The sequence below is a fragment of the Misgurnus anguillicaudatus genome, chromosome 21 (assembly GCF_027580225.2).
Source record: "Misgurnus anguillicaudatus chromosome 21, ASM2758022v2, whole genome shotgun sequence".
NCBI classification, from domain to species: domain Eukaryota; kingdom Metazoa; phylum Chordata; class Actinopteri; order Cypriniformes; family Cobitidae; genus Misgurnus; species Misgurnus anguillicaudatus.
The window spans coordinates 27,430,690-27,445,721 of NC_073357.2; the positions used below are offsets into that span (position 1 = coordinate 27,430,690).

Here is a 15,032-nt window from a genome sequence, read left to right on the forward strand (position 1 = left end):
CAAATCAATGTTTAACTCTAGTAGAGCTGGAAAATGAGCATATTTTCAAAAAAGTGGAATGTGCCTTTAAAGCTGAATGTGGAGATCTATATGGCATGCATATGTGCTTTCTGTCCATAAAGAGCTTTTGAAACTACATACTTTTATTACTCTAGTCCTTAATGCTTATTGATCAACAGACTTAAAGACTAAAACAACATGCTAGAGTGACAAGCAATGTTTTTTTTACCTTGTGTCTCACAGTGTGGAAGATGAAGTTCATACATTTGTCCTGCAGGCGTATTGATATCAAACAGAGGCCCAGCAGGCTCATAATGTGTTCCCATGAGGATACGCTTATCCCAGTGAGCCACGCTGTACTCTACACATCCACTTCCTTTCATTCCAAACACAAGTCCTGTTGCCTTGCACATGAAAAGGCCTCCTGTGTTGCACTGAAACCTGTAACACAAAAACAAAATGATTTTATAAAGCACAAATCATGTTCAAATTTTTGCATCTGATATGACAGTGTATAGAAAGGTTATAAAAATACATGAATATTTGCTCACCTATAGAAAATCTTGCCTTTATTCACTTCTAGTTCAGGCTCAAACTCCATCACATGATCTTCTCTCTGTGATATGAGAAGATAAGTTGTTATGCATTAACATAAACGCTTGATGCTTAATAACATCCTCTTTCTGCAAGTATGTCTACTGATTACCAAAGTGACATGGATCTGCGCTTTTGATTTTTTAAAATTTATTCAACAATTTTAAGACAACAATGAACAGATAACAGGGGGTAGATGGACATCACAATTTACAAAACATACAATACAATCAAATGAAGAGTTTGGTTCCAAAACGCAATAAATCCATTTTGACAAATTTCGGTAAAAATGTGTTTTCTATACCAAAAAAGTGACAAGATGAAAACAACTATTTTCCTTTACAAACTTTCACATAGCATCTTTAGGTTATAAAAACATAAAATATTCAAATCCATAAATTTATTTTCAAAGATTTATTATAAAAATTAATATTTTTTCCCACAAAATGCTATAAATCTATTGAATCAAATGTGCATTCATCTTTGCCATGTTATATTCATTTAGTTGAACAGTTATTGCTGCGGTTATACTTGCGACGTCGTCGCTGAACTTTTTTGACCGCGATCAGCTGTAAAATGTTTGGTCCTGCTCGATTTTCGATTTATTGCGTTCTGTAGAGAAGGAGGACTGGCGTTTGTCGCGTTTTGGGAAAAAAGGGAAAAAAGATGACAGAATAACACGGCGGATATTATATTTTGGAACCAAACTCTTCAAATATACTTTACTACAGAATTAAGTATATTAAAGCAACACCAAAGAGTTTTTTTACCTTAAAATAACGCTTCCAAAACAGTTTCAGTCGTTCATCCACTCTAAACAGGGCGAACAGCACTTTCACATTCGCTTTGCAGCCCTCTATCGGCCAAAACCGCACTAAAGAAGTTTCCAACCGTCGGGTAGCGGTCCTGTAGTCCGAGTGAATACTACAAAAACTTGCTTTACGGCAGACCTACAATCCAATCAGAGCCAGCTATGCCTCAGTATTTATGACAGTGGGTAATGGACAATTACGCTTCTAGCCTGTAGGGGGAGCAAAGAGCCAAAACTCTTTGGTGTTGCTTTTAATGTTTTTTGAGCTTTTGAATTTAAAGGCTTTGTCATACTGTCAAAGGTTTTGAAAAGGGACCTAATAGCCTCTTTCACACAGTATAATTCCAGTAAATTACCATGAATTAACCAGAATGAATTTACCAGTAAATACAAAATTGTGTTGTTCACACACGCAGTGACGTTCCGTCTTTTTACCAGTAAGACATCATTCACACATCAGTATCAAAATACCGGTAAATTCGGTGAGAAAGCGGAAGTTACCTGTGGCGCGCAGCGAGCTCAGTTTTGCATTTGTAAACAATCCACGTCGTTCATAACCACGGTCCTTTTTTTGTTGTCTTCACGTCTGTGGTAAACTCTGACAGTTGCAAAGTTGCTCGTGACCAAACAACATTGCATTAGGCGACGTCAAACCGGAAAATGCGTCTTAAACAACAGTACTGTTTGCATAAGGCTTCACAGAGGGTGTGCTGAGGACGTCGGAAATTCGGCAAGTAAATGGTAAGCTGTTTTAAACAACTTTGGTGAAGAAATGTGGACGTAAACTTCAGGTGTGCTCGACTTTCAAACAGCATGTGTGTGGACACGTCTGTAAACAGTGCGGGGTTAAACGCGTCATCTGTAGTAAAACGTTATGATTGGCCCGAAGCTGTCAGCGCGGTTTTACGCCGTCCGTTCTAAATGCCGGTAATGTGTATTTTTGTGTTCACATATAGCGCTTACCGGTAAATTACTGGTAATCTTACAACCTCTCTTTCTGGTAAATTGGCAGCACTGATTTACCGGAAAAGTTCTGTTCACACACGACATGTTAACTGCAATTTACCAGTAAATTACCAGTAAAGACTGTATGTGTGAAAGGGACTAATGTCTGTGGCAAACATTCTAAAATTAGGTTTAAAATGAATGGATCTGGCTTTATGAATATTTATGAATATTTGCATAGAAGAGAAATCAGAAAAATTTTTTATCAAGATAATGTCCTTAGTGCGCTTTTGATTTATTCACCCATCAGCTTAACTTCTGGTGATCCACAGAGAAACTTCAGTCTAAAAATGCTGGCCTTTCATTATCTGTCCAAACCCATGGGATAAAAAAGCATTCTGGGTAACAACAACCCAGCAGAGACTAATTTAAGCTCATTAGTTCATATTTTACCCAACCATGAGTTGAAACAACTCTCTACACAATGCCCTTGTTGACGTGCCCTGTCCCACTTGATCTATTGTATAACTGGTCTATAAAATTACTCTCTAGAACATATGCTACTGACATGTTTTGACGCCCTAACACTTTTTCCCAGATTGGATGCATATGTTATATGCATAACCCAACTTTTTAGAATGCTATAATATCAGACAAAAACTTTCTCTTTATGTATACAAACACAACGTTGTAACGTTTCCATACCTTAAAACAGGTCTTGTGTGTTTTTTCCATCTTGCTTTTTAATGTCAAATCTTTTGTCATATAACTCTGGTGTTGGGCACATTTTTGGTTGGTTTTTGTACCAGCATGTAGGGTTACAAAACGTGCTTCTTCCACCAAAAGCCCAGTCTCAGTTATTTGGTTGTCACAAAGGCTTTGGAAAAATGTAATAAACGATTTATTAAGTGTTTTATTGTGTACATTTTTTTTCAATAAAAAAATTGTGTGAAATATAGTTTTACACTATAATCACCATATGGTCTTTGTGAAACTGTTTCCTTCTAAGGCGCTGCACAGTCTCAGTAGTCCTTTGTCAGTAATCTCATTGCCACTTACACTACAAAATACAGGGTGGAGAACACAATATTAATCAGGCTGTTACAATAAAAAAATGCAGATGGTTGATAGGTCTACTAAAATTCATTCTTAGATAAGCTCAATGAATACTCACTCCAGAGTCATAATTTTGTGAAGGTAAGGGGTTAAAAGATCCAAGCATGCATCTGTGATTTGACAGCGACTTAGATTAAGATGTGTAAGCTCCTCTACGTAGTCCAAGACCAATTGCAGAGACTCACAAGTACGGTAGTTAACTGGAGTCTCACTGAGGTCCAGCTGTTTTCCAAGTGCTTTGGACAGTGATGATGCCCATTTCAAAGACATAGCCATTGGAGCATTTAAAATCAAGGTCAGAAACTGGCAAAGGAGGCCTTTGCCCAAGCTGTTGAGGGACACATTTTAGCAAACAAATCTTTAAATCATCAGATTATTACAGTGAACATACAGCAGGTAAATTAAGTATTGAACACGTCACCATTTTTTTAGGTAAATTTATTTCTAAAGGTGCTATTAACATTATGTCAGGACCCCGGTGTGATCGACTGCACTTTTTTTTTATTACCTTTTGTATCTCATGTGTGCACTCTCTCCTCCCTTCTCGTTATCCCTGATTGTTTTCTACCGCTGTTTCATGTTTGATCCCCTCTATTTAAGGTCTGTATGTCCAGTGTTTCACGCGTGTTCGTTGTACACTTCCGGGTGTTCGCTGCCATGGGTTGCCCGACTCTTCTTGGTCTTTGTTAGTCTTGTTTGTTTATTTTCTTCTGTTTTGTCTCCAGGACTCGGTAAAGACTTGTGTGAAGCCCTCGGTTCGCGTCTCCTCTCTCTCATTCATTCGGATTTATTGTGACTCTCTATTTCTTGTGGTTTACTCTTCCGTGGAATCTCTCCCACCCGCAGTCGGTGTGTCTGGTCTTTAGACCATTGCTGACTACATCACGCTCTCCTGGTACTGTGTAATCCTGTGAACTTTTTGTCCTTTTCTCTGCTCTGCTTATCGGTGTGTCTTTCCCTCAGACTAGATCCGGTGGAGCATTCACTGGTTCGGAGAGCTGCCATCTGCATGATCTTCTGGTTTCCGTGATCCGAGGAGAACATTCTCTCCAGTTTCTCCTAAGACCTGTGGTGGATATTTCTACGCCTGAGATCAGAGGAGAACTTTCTCTACAGTTTACCCCTGAGACCCCTTGTGGAAATTTGCTGCTGTCTTTCTGTTGGCTCTCCCCTATTCTAAATAAATAAATCTTCTATTTGCGTTCCTAACAGAACGAACGCGCCACAAAATGGAGTCTGCAGATGAAGAATCTGTCCAAGCAGTATTGGTCCAGCAGAGGGCGAGATTGTATCATCACTCCTCATTACTCACAGAAGCATCTCAGGACTTACGACTGCTGTCTGATCAACTCACTGACATTCACAACAAGTTAGAACAGATGACACAACTTATCGGAGAGGAACAGCTACACCTACTGAGGGACACCTGAGGGATCGAGCAGCCTCGAACGAGAACCTCAAGTTGTTAATCCTCCCATTTTTGACCTCAAGTTGTTAATCCTCCCATTTTTGATGGCAACTCCAAGACCTGCAGAGCTTTCTTGTCTCAGTGCTTCCTGGTCTTTGTGCTTCAGCCACGGAGATTTGCTGTTGAATCGAGCAAGGTGGCATATCTTCTCTCACTTCTGTCCGGCCGAGCGCGAGACTGGGGAATGGCTGTGTGTTGTTATTTGAGACCCTACGCTCAGAGATGATTAAACTCTTCGACCGGATGGTACAGGGAGATCTTGCAGCGGCTGAATTGACTCATCTCAGGGAAGTGCATCTGTTACAGATTACGCTATCGAGTTTCGGACTCTCGCGGTTTTCAGTGGATGGAACGATGCAGCCCAGAAAGCTCAGTTCTTGAGAGGTCTCCATGAGAAATTACAAGATGAGATCACGTCGCATGATCTTCCTGTCTCCCTGGAAGCTGATATCGACCTGGCTCTCTGAGTTCGTCACTTTTTTCTACACCTTTCGTCTGATCCTCCACTGCACAACGATGACAACACCCCCGTACCATCTTCCTCCTCGGCAGAGCTGATGGCAGCTGGGTCGGCTCCGGCTTACCGCTGAAGTTATACCACATTGACTCGTCAACGGCTTATGACAAGGCTCTCACCAGCCCGGTAAAAGGGTCCGCCCGCCAGTAGTTCCGGAAGTATTGGTGGGCGTTTCTCACTCGATTCTCTCGGATCTCGTACCTTGCTGGCTGTTTCCATCCACCTCGATAACAATGTGTTTCACTCACAGGATCTGTTGGATTCTGGTGCCGAGGTGAGTTTCATGGACGCGTCTTTTGCTGAGTCTTGGGGCATTCCTGGTGTTTTTCTTTCTGAGAGATTTTCTGTCTTTACATTAAAGGGACAACGCATGGCAGAGATCACACATTGCACCCCCCAGTAAGTCTTTTTGTTTCTGGAAATCATCATGAGGATTATAAGTTTAATTTGTTACTTTCTTCACAGTCTTCCATCATCTTAGGGCATGACTGGTTAAGGAAACATAATCCTCATGTGATTTTAGGCTTGTGCCGGTGTTAAATTTTCATGTTGCGGTGATTTATGAAGGTTTTATTACGGTAGACGGTATTACCACGGTGTTGAAATGCATTACAAAAACAAGTTGAAAAGATGAGCAAATGTCATTGTTATAGTGTAAATAAAAGATTTAATAACTTAAACTTGTTAAAATGATATAAATAAAACAATACACAGTAAACTGAACCAATCAGATTCAAACAGAATAAAGTCCAAACTGCAAAAGCAGTCAACTTTAGTGGTTTAAATGATTAAATTGCAAAATAGCATCAGTCTATATGCAGCCTGACGTTGGAAAGCCACTTTGACCGTTGACTGTATGGCTTCAGCTGAAAATGAGCCAGCAGCAGCACTGCTAGATGATTGGATACTCTGTAAAACAAAGAAAAATATTACTTCATGCCTTAAAGATGCATTTTAGACAATTATAGAGAATAAAATAAGGTAAAGGTTACTGATAGTTTGTCTTTACTTGTTTGTATGATTAAATATGATACATAAATATGTGTTCCTTTCATTTTAGTAAAATAACACATACAGCTAAATATGCCCATTTGTATTCACAGTACTGTTTATTCAACATACAGAGTCAAATAAATTACGTAACATATTTAAATAGTTATTATTACTGACGGAAAGTCTGACAGTGACACATCACTTAATTCACATAACGCATTTAACAGTCAATGAATATATACATAATGTACACAATTAAAATATACATAAAACACAATTTAGAAGATTAAAATAATTTTTGTAAAAAGATAACTTACCAGTGTAAAGATACTGAAATTTGGGTTATATGATCAAACTTGCGGGACCTGGTAAGAACTCTAGCAGCTGCGTTTTGCACTAACATTAATTGTAGTCTGTTTAATATTACGTAATTAACTTAACGTTACCTGTCAGGCTCAGTTTCAGCTATAATTAATAATATGTGTTTTACCAGATAGCAAGCGGTAGGATAGCTAATATAACGTTAGCTTAATAGACGTAATAATATTAGACAAACTAAACAGCGTAACGTTAGCTAGCGGACATTAGCATTGCTAAGCGGACCCTTAACTGTTATTATTTAGACACAAGATATGAAATATGATGCCATGATTCTTACCTTTATCTCCGTGAACTGTGGATGATTGTCTGGAAGATGCATAAAGTTAGTGTTCACGTAATTTGCTGACCTGTTCCGTCCACATATTCTACACATAGGGGAATTGTCTATCACCAGCACTCCCTCTTTGTTTTTTCACGAAGCCAAAAAAACGTCCATACTTTACTCCATACATAATTTTTTGTAATATGTAAATATAGTAAGCAGCAGCAGCAGCACTTATCCTTCCGTCATCCTTCTCCACTAGAGTCTGGTAAGGTGTGCACATGCGTATGAGTGACACATACGCAGCATCTGTGCAGTGTAATTTGAACCGGTCAAAGGAAAAAAAACAATTCACGTCTTTTCGCGGTAATTTGAAGACCCCGCAATAACACTACCGTGCAGTTTTACTACCGTGGTTTACCGTATTACCGAACACCGGCACAAGCCTAGTTGATTGGCAGAATAGTCTTGTCCCGTCCTGGTCTCCGTCTTGGTTCTGCTCCTTCTGGTCCTGTTTTTCAGGTTCCTGCGGTCGACGTCTCAAGGGTCCAGGTGGAGTACTCTGATCTTCACCGGGTGTTCAGTAAGGCTCGAGCTACGTCACTGCCTCCTCACCGGTCGTATGATTGTGAAATCAAACTCCTCTCAGGTACTTCTCCACCTAAGGGTCACGTTTTTTCCCTTTCTGGTCCTGAACGAGAGGCCATGGATAAGTACATTAACAAAGCTCATGTTAAAAAGAAAGACGGCTCCCTCTGTCCTTGTATTGATTACAGAGGGTTAAACGGCATTACTGTTAAGAACAAATACCCTTTACCTTTAATGTCAACTGCCTTCCAGTTATTACAGGAGCTTGCGTCTCCACTAAGTTAGATCTGTGCAACGCTTATCACTTAGTTCGCATTAAGGAGGGCGATGAGTGGACACAGCATTTAATACCCCCTCTGGACACTGGGAATACTCAGTTTTACCGTTCGGGCTAGAGAACGCTCTTGCTGTATTCCAGACTATGGTTAATGAAGTGTTGGGAGACATGATTAACAAGTTTGTCTTTGTATATCTAGATGACATCCTCATCTTCTCCCTTTCTATGCAGATACACACCCAACATGTTTGTCCAGTCTTACAACAGCTTTTGAAGAATCAGTTATTTGTCAAGGCGGAGAAGTGCGAATTCCACAAAGAGTCAGTTACATTCTTGGGTTTTGTTATAGCCGCTGGTGAGATTCGTCCCAATCCCGCAAAGATCAAAGCGGTTGCTGATTGGCCAGTACCCGACACACGTAAGGAGTTACAACAATTTCTGGGATTCGCCAATTTTTACCGGCGTTTCATCAGAAACTTTGGTCAGATCGCTAAACCTCTTACTTCTCTTACCTCCACTAAAGTAGGTTTCCGTTGGAATAACGAAGCTCAGAAAGCCTTTGATGATTTAAAATCCCGGTTCATCTCTGTGCCTGTTCTTTCTATTCCTGTTCCGACTGGAGGTAGATGCTTCGGATGTCAGTGTAGGCGCCGTTTTGTCTCAGCGATCGTAATTACGATATAGGTAATCGGGAGCTACTGGCGGTTAAACTCGCCTTGGGTGAATGGCACCACTGATTGGAGGGAGCCTCGGAGCCCTTCCTGGTCTGGATGGACCACAAGAATTTAGAATATATCTGTTCAGCCAGAAGATTAACATCCAGACAGGCTCGCTGGGCGCTCTTCTTTGACCGTTTCAACTTCACCTTTCGTACCGGCCCAGTTCTAAGAACGTCAAGCCTGATGCTCTCTCCCGTTTGTTTGGTGACTCTGAGCCCAAGCGGCCCGAGACCATTCTCCCGGAGGGGAGGGTGGTCGGGGCTATCGGCTGGGGGATCGAGCAGTGGGTGAAAAAGGCCAGACGAGGGGTGGAAGTTCCAGAGGGGTGTCCGGCGGGTTGTCTGTTGGTATCCGAGGCGTTGCGTTTGGATGTCATCCGGTGGTGTCATGAATCCAGGTTTGTCAGCCATCCTGAAGTTCAGAGAACGTTGGCTGCCGCCCGTCAACGGTTTTGGTGGCCCTCTATGGGTTTGGATGTCTGATGGTAACACTGTTATATTGACGTGGATCGCTTCTCTAAAGCAGTTCATTTCATTCCTCTGCCCAAACTCCCTTCTGCCAAAGAGATGGCTCAGATTCTGATCAACCACATTTTAGGTTACATGGTCTTCCCACGGACGTGGTTTCAGATAGGGGTCCTCAGTTCATCTCGCGTTTCTGGCAGGAGTTTTGTAGACAGATCGGCGCTACCGCTAGCTTGTCATCTGGTTATCATCCGCAGACCAACGGTCAATGTGAACGGGCTAATCAGGATCTCGGTAGTACGCTCCGTTGTCTGTCGTCTCGTTATCCAAACTCCTGGTGCCAACAGCTCCCCTGGGTCGAGTATTCTCATAATTCCCTTCCCGTTTCCTCGACCAATTTGTCTCCATTTGAAGCCTCCATTGGTTATCAGCCTCCCTTATTCCCATCACAAGAGCCCGATGCGGCAGTTCCGTCTGCTCTAGCTTTCGTCCGGAGGTGAAAACGCACTTGGAGGAGAGCTAGAACACTTTTGTTACAATGCTCCAGACGGATCAAAGCTGCGGCTAACCAACACCGGCAACCTTCGCCTGCTTTTCTTTTCTCTGCTCTGATCATCGGTGTGTCTTGCCCTCAGACTAGATCCAGTGGAGCATTCACTGGTTTGGAGAGCTGCCATCTGCATGATCTGCTGGTTTCTGTGATCCGAGGAGAACATTCTCTACAGTTTACCCATGAGACCCGTGGTGGATATTTCTACGCCTGAGATCTGAAGATAACTTTTTTCTACAGTTTACCCCTGAGACCCCTTGTGGGAATTTGCTGCTGTCTCTCTGTCCGCTCTCCCCCTTTCTAAATAAATCTTCTTTTTGCATCAGATTCCTCTGTGTCATGTCTAATACTGAGTTTACACCAAACGCGTTTTGGGCGTCAAAATCGCATCTACCGCGCCTAGTTTGCCGCTTGCACACTTTGAATGCATTTGCGCGTGTAGAGCGGAGTAGACGCGTGGAAAAAGCAAGCATTTGACGCTCGTCCGAGGCAAAATCCGCTTCTTGTGGGAGGGGCAACTGCTGTGCGAGTGTCTGTTTGCAAGATGACTGATGTTGATTGTGCATTTATCAAGAGAGTTACCAGTTTGTATTGGGTAACCTTACTATTGGGGGAAAATAAACGGCGCGGGTCGATAAACGTCACGTGACTCAAAAGTGAAGTGTGTATTACAACTCACCAGGTTGCCCAAAGTCCTCACTGACACTCTTTCAAGCAAGGTCCTTTTTATTCCTGTCTCCTCTATAGAAATAACAACTTGTGTCATATAGCTCCGAGTGACTGCTTGAGTGAGTGACTCCGGGAAATTACGCCAAAGTTCAAATTTTTCAACGCGGGCGTCAGCCGCAAATTCGCGTGAACCGCAAAATGCACAAAAGCACCATTCGCGCGTACCGCGCACAACGCTCAATTTGTGCCTTTCGTGCGAGCTTCACGCGCGAATGAGGCGGAAACGCGTCTTCCACTCCACGCCGAACGCCTCTTCCACGCCGCGGGACCTCCTGACGCGTGTCAACGCGTCTGCACATTGACTTAACATTGAAATCACTTGCGCTTCACGCCTCTACCGCGGTTGGTGTAAACGCACCATAACACATTAACTTTTTACCAGATGTTGGTAACAGCCCATGCAATCCACACATGCAAGAAATAAATCCAGAAATGTCCATAAATTAGGTTATGTGTAATCATGTAAAATGCAAAAGTATTGGATCCCTGAAAAAATAAGGTGCAAAAAGCTGTAATAACAGCTGGTTCAGTCCCAACTGATGGCCTATAAAATAGTGTCCCACTCCCTTTAGCAAGGTGTTATGCAAGAAACATCCTATGATGGGTAAACCCTAACTTGCAGACATAGCCAGGGAAACTCTCAATTGGTTTCAAAGAAAGAAAATCAAGCTGCTAAAATAGCCCAGCCAATCACCTAACTGGAATCTAATTGAAAATCTGTAGAAAGAACTGAAGAGGCTCCTTAAGATTTGAAGGCTGTTTTGTGGGGGAAAATGGTTCAAAATCACACCTGAGCAATGCATGCAACTACTTTCTACATACAGGAGGCATATCGAAAGGCTTTTTTATTAAATACATTTCAGCAATACTTTTTCCCTTTGCCATTTTACATGATTACACACAACTTAATTTATGGACATCTATAGTTTGATTTCCTTGAATGTGTGAATTGCATGTGTTGTTAACTGAGAAAAATGGTGACGTGTTTAATACTTATTTTGCCCGCTGTAAATGTTTTATTTATGTAAAATATATAAAAACTTACCGAAGATGCACTTTGTGTAAAATAGGAAAAAGAATTTCTAGTGCAGAATCATCTGCTTTGCAGTCTTCTAAAATTAATTCTGTGTCACACACACTTGATGTTTCAATGGCATAGGAAATGGCCATACAATCCATAACACTTAGAGTAAAACGACCACTGCTGATGGACGAATGGCAGGAGAAGTCTAGTTTGTGGTTCAGTGTGGTTAAGAGTGGAGACGTTGGATATCCTTGCTTTTCCATGTCCTTAGAGACACGAAGAAAGTTCAACATCAGCTTTCTATCAATCCTGGTTGAATGAAGTAACATATTAGCATTCATTAACAAAACAGTAAATGTAAGTATGAGTAGTAACAAAACAGTAGACAGACAGTAGACAAAAAATACTATAAGCACATGAGCACCTGAGATCAGAAACTCTGTGCAGAAGCTTGACAATGCTCTCCGTCTCATTACTTGGTATGACAGAGTTCAACAGATTGAGCTTAACCCCATCGCTGTAGTGCAGAGCAAAGCAGAGAGCTTTGCAATCGGTGGAGTCCAACTCTCTCATGCAAAGGTTAATCAGGTCAGCTGAAGATTGCAATAATTTCACAATAAGATGACCTGCCCGTTTTTGATATATCTCTCTCAATGCAGCCCTGACAAAACGTGGGCTTATCCTGCATTAAGAAAAAGCTTTTTTAATCCTTTAAAGTGAACAGTAATAATTGTAGAGGTGCTCATACAGGTTTATATTCAAATCTACAGGTCTTACCTTTTAAAGCGAACTGTATCGAGTACAGTGAGAAGGCTTGGAATGTTCGATACATTAAACCTTCCCTCTGGAAGGTCTAGTGTCACTTTTTTCTTTGAGCCTTTGATTAAATAATATAAAACATCCCAGGAGAGATTACAAGTTGACAAGTCTCTATCAATTTTTTCCAGGAACAACTGTGTCAGGTTTTCATCTTGAGCATCATACACAATATCTGCTAGTTGTTGCAGAGTGTCTTCATGAAATCTGTTATAGAAAATGGCATTCATTAATAAGGTAAATACACACTTCAGTGCACATTGTTATGAAAGATGTGTGTTAGACCGATATCCTGGCCAATATTTGCATTTTTTTATTTTATTAAATAAATCAACCAATCAACACTCACTTTTTCATGTGGCCCTGAATTATGTCACACACAACAACCGTCTTATTCAAACAGTACCATATGTCTTGTTAATGTTTCAAGTGCTTAACTCTTTCCCCGCCATCGACAAGTTATCTCGTCAATTACCGTAATTCGTCAAATAAAAGTGATAGTGGCGGGGGGTGTGGTCATCGCGGACAAATAAAGGCCGGTCTCAAATTAAGGCCGGGGAAAGATCAGTGCCAGGGGAAAATGAGAGCTTAGCGCGTCAACTATAAACGCCTTGTCCGTTTGGTGAGACGCGTGCGCAATGGAGTAGGGAGGGGGGACGATCGCGCTGGGGCATGATTTGGATAATGTGAGCGCGGTGTTATCTCCTAAATGCATGGGGTCTCATTTAGTGCTAGTGACGGACTTTTCAACAACCTTGAAAAAATATACTGTTAAAAAATGAATGATCTCTATCCACTAGAACTATGGCAAGCCGTTTTAACTTTTATTCATTGTGTTCTTGATATCAACAATTCAATTTTCACTAGTTAAAATTGTAATTCTTGATATCAGATATTACATTTCAATTACGTAACAATGGCAATTCTTGGTATCAACAATTACATTTCCACTAGAAACAATGTTAATTCTTGATATAATATGGCAAGCCGTTTTAATATTTTTTCATTTACATTTACTAGTATCTATTTTTTAGGTACTAGTTCTTATTTTTTAGTTACTAGTATCTATTCGATTAGATACTAGTTCTTAATCATTAGATACTAGTACCTAAAAAATAGATACTAGTGCTTATTTTTAGATACTAGTGCTTATACATTAGATACTAGTACTTATTCAATAGATACTAGTACTTATTCAATAGATACTAGTATCTATTCATTAGATACTAGTTCTTTTTCATTAGATACTAGTACTTATTCCAATAGTGACTATGATTAAATTATACTTTACTAGTTAAGAAAAATATAAAACTAGTACTTATTCTTTAGTTACTATCAACTTTTTTGATCAAAGATATCCTGAACTTTGTAGATACTAGTACTTTTTCATTTAAGTATGCAAATAATATGTTGAATAATAATGAAGCAACATTATGTAAGCTTTAAACATTGTAATGTAGAAGTGTCCAGTAGGGGTCACTTTTGGGTAACAATTCACAGAATATAGGTAGGAACCTTCCACAGTTTGTTGACTGCTACACAAGGATAAGCTATGCCACTAAGCAAGTGAGAAATATGCAGCTATGTATTGGTAAATTGTGGATTTTTTGACTGTTGGGATTCTTGCTTCTTTGAAATGAAGACCAATTAAATAATATCCACAAATTGACAATTAACTTGTGAGTGGACATTTTAGTTAATAACAAGCCAAGTGTGTGCATAGAGCATACATTAAAGAGCACTGTCTATCATCTCTCAGCTGCTTTAAGCAGTGTTGGGTGTAACGCGTTACAAAGTAACGCGTTACTGTAATAAAATTACTTTTTTCAGTAACTAGTAGTGTAAGGCATTACCCGTCTGAAAATGGTAAATGGTAATATTATTACCGTTTTCCCGAGCTAGTTACATTCGTCAGTAGCACCTTCATCACACAAGGCACACAACACAGAGAACAAAAGGGAAGGGGAGGAGGCTGTGAATGGAACAGTGATTGGTCTAAGTTTGGCACGAGGTATCATTTACCATCACCGATTGGTCGACACCCGGAAGCCAGCAGCACAGAGCGGCACACTCAAAGACAGATCGGGAAAATGGAAGCGTCAACAATGGCAAGCTCTTTTTCAGAGGAAGGTTCCCAGCAACAGAAAGCTAGTTTCGACGGGTGGAGATTCAGTCATTTTTTTATTATGTTCAACGGAAGGAAAATAACTTGACAGTGAAGTGCACACTCTTTAATGTTTCTCCGAACGCTGTGCCCCGTGTCCGGTAGCGGGTAAGGAAGCCAGCAGTAATTTTTATGTTGTATTAAAAGGTGGTGTATTTACGGTGGGTTTTCTCGCCGTGGAGACCTTGATGAATGTGAGGTTATGTCACGGTCTCCCGGCGCTCATTTCATTGTTTGTTTGTATGTAAACAGGGGTTGCGTGCAGGTTGTTTATCCCATCAATTTTGTATATAAATTTTACTGTAATTGACGAAGGCTGTGTCTTTAGCTTGAGTGATTTTAATGATATTTATTGAATTGATTGTGTATTTATTACTTTGCGGTGTTAAATTGATATATTTATATGTTTGGGTGTTGGATGAATTTGCTGTGCATTGCTGTGTATAGTGGGTGGGTAAATAATGTGCACTAACATCATGGTATCCCCCTGCTAAGAATACAGAACTCTTGGAAGTCTTTATCAGGAAATAATTTATTGTGATCCGTCATTCTTTCATCAGCTGTCCATTTAAAGGTGTCCATCTAAAATGAATTGCAACCTGTTGTCATTCCCT

At 40.6% G+C, this 15,032-nt stretch overlaps 1 protein-coding gene across 1 annotated transcript in view; it reads right to left on the reverse strand.

The window, feature by feature from the left end:
* LOC129440668 (uncharacterized) overlaps positions 1-15,032 on the reverse strand; it is a 64,151-nt gene that overhangs the window by 3,653 nt on the left and 45,466 nt on the right. The window contains exons 9-16 of the mRNA XM_073859944.1: positions 12,216-12,461; positions 11,863-12,120; positions 11,460-11,747; positions 3,525-3,794; positions 3,327-3,410; positions 3,056-3,227; positions 552-616; positions 230-441 (exon numbers count right to left, since the gene is read on the reverse strand). Of these exons, the coding sequence (XP_073716045.1) occupies positions 230-441; positions 552-616; positions 3,056-3,227; positions 3,327-3,410; positions 3,525-3,794; positions 11,460-11,747; positions 11,863-12,120; positions 12,216-12,461 (1,595 nt within the window). The remainder of the gene's footprint in view (positions 1-229; positions 442-551; positions 617-3,055; positions 3,228-3,326; positions 3,411-3,524; positions 3,795-11,459; positions 11,748-11,862; positions 12,121-12,215; positions 12,462-15,032) is intronic.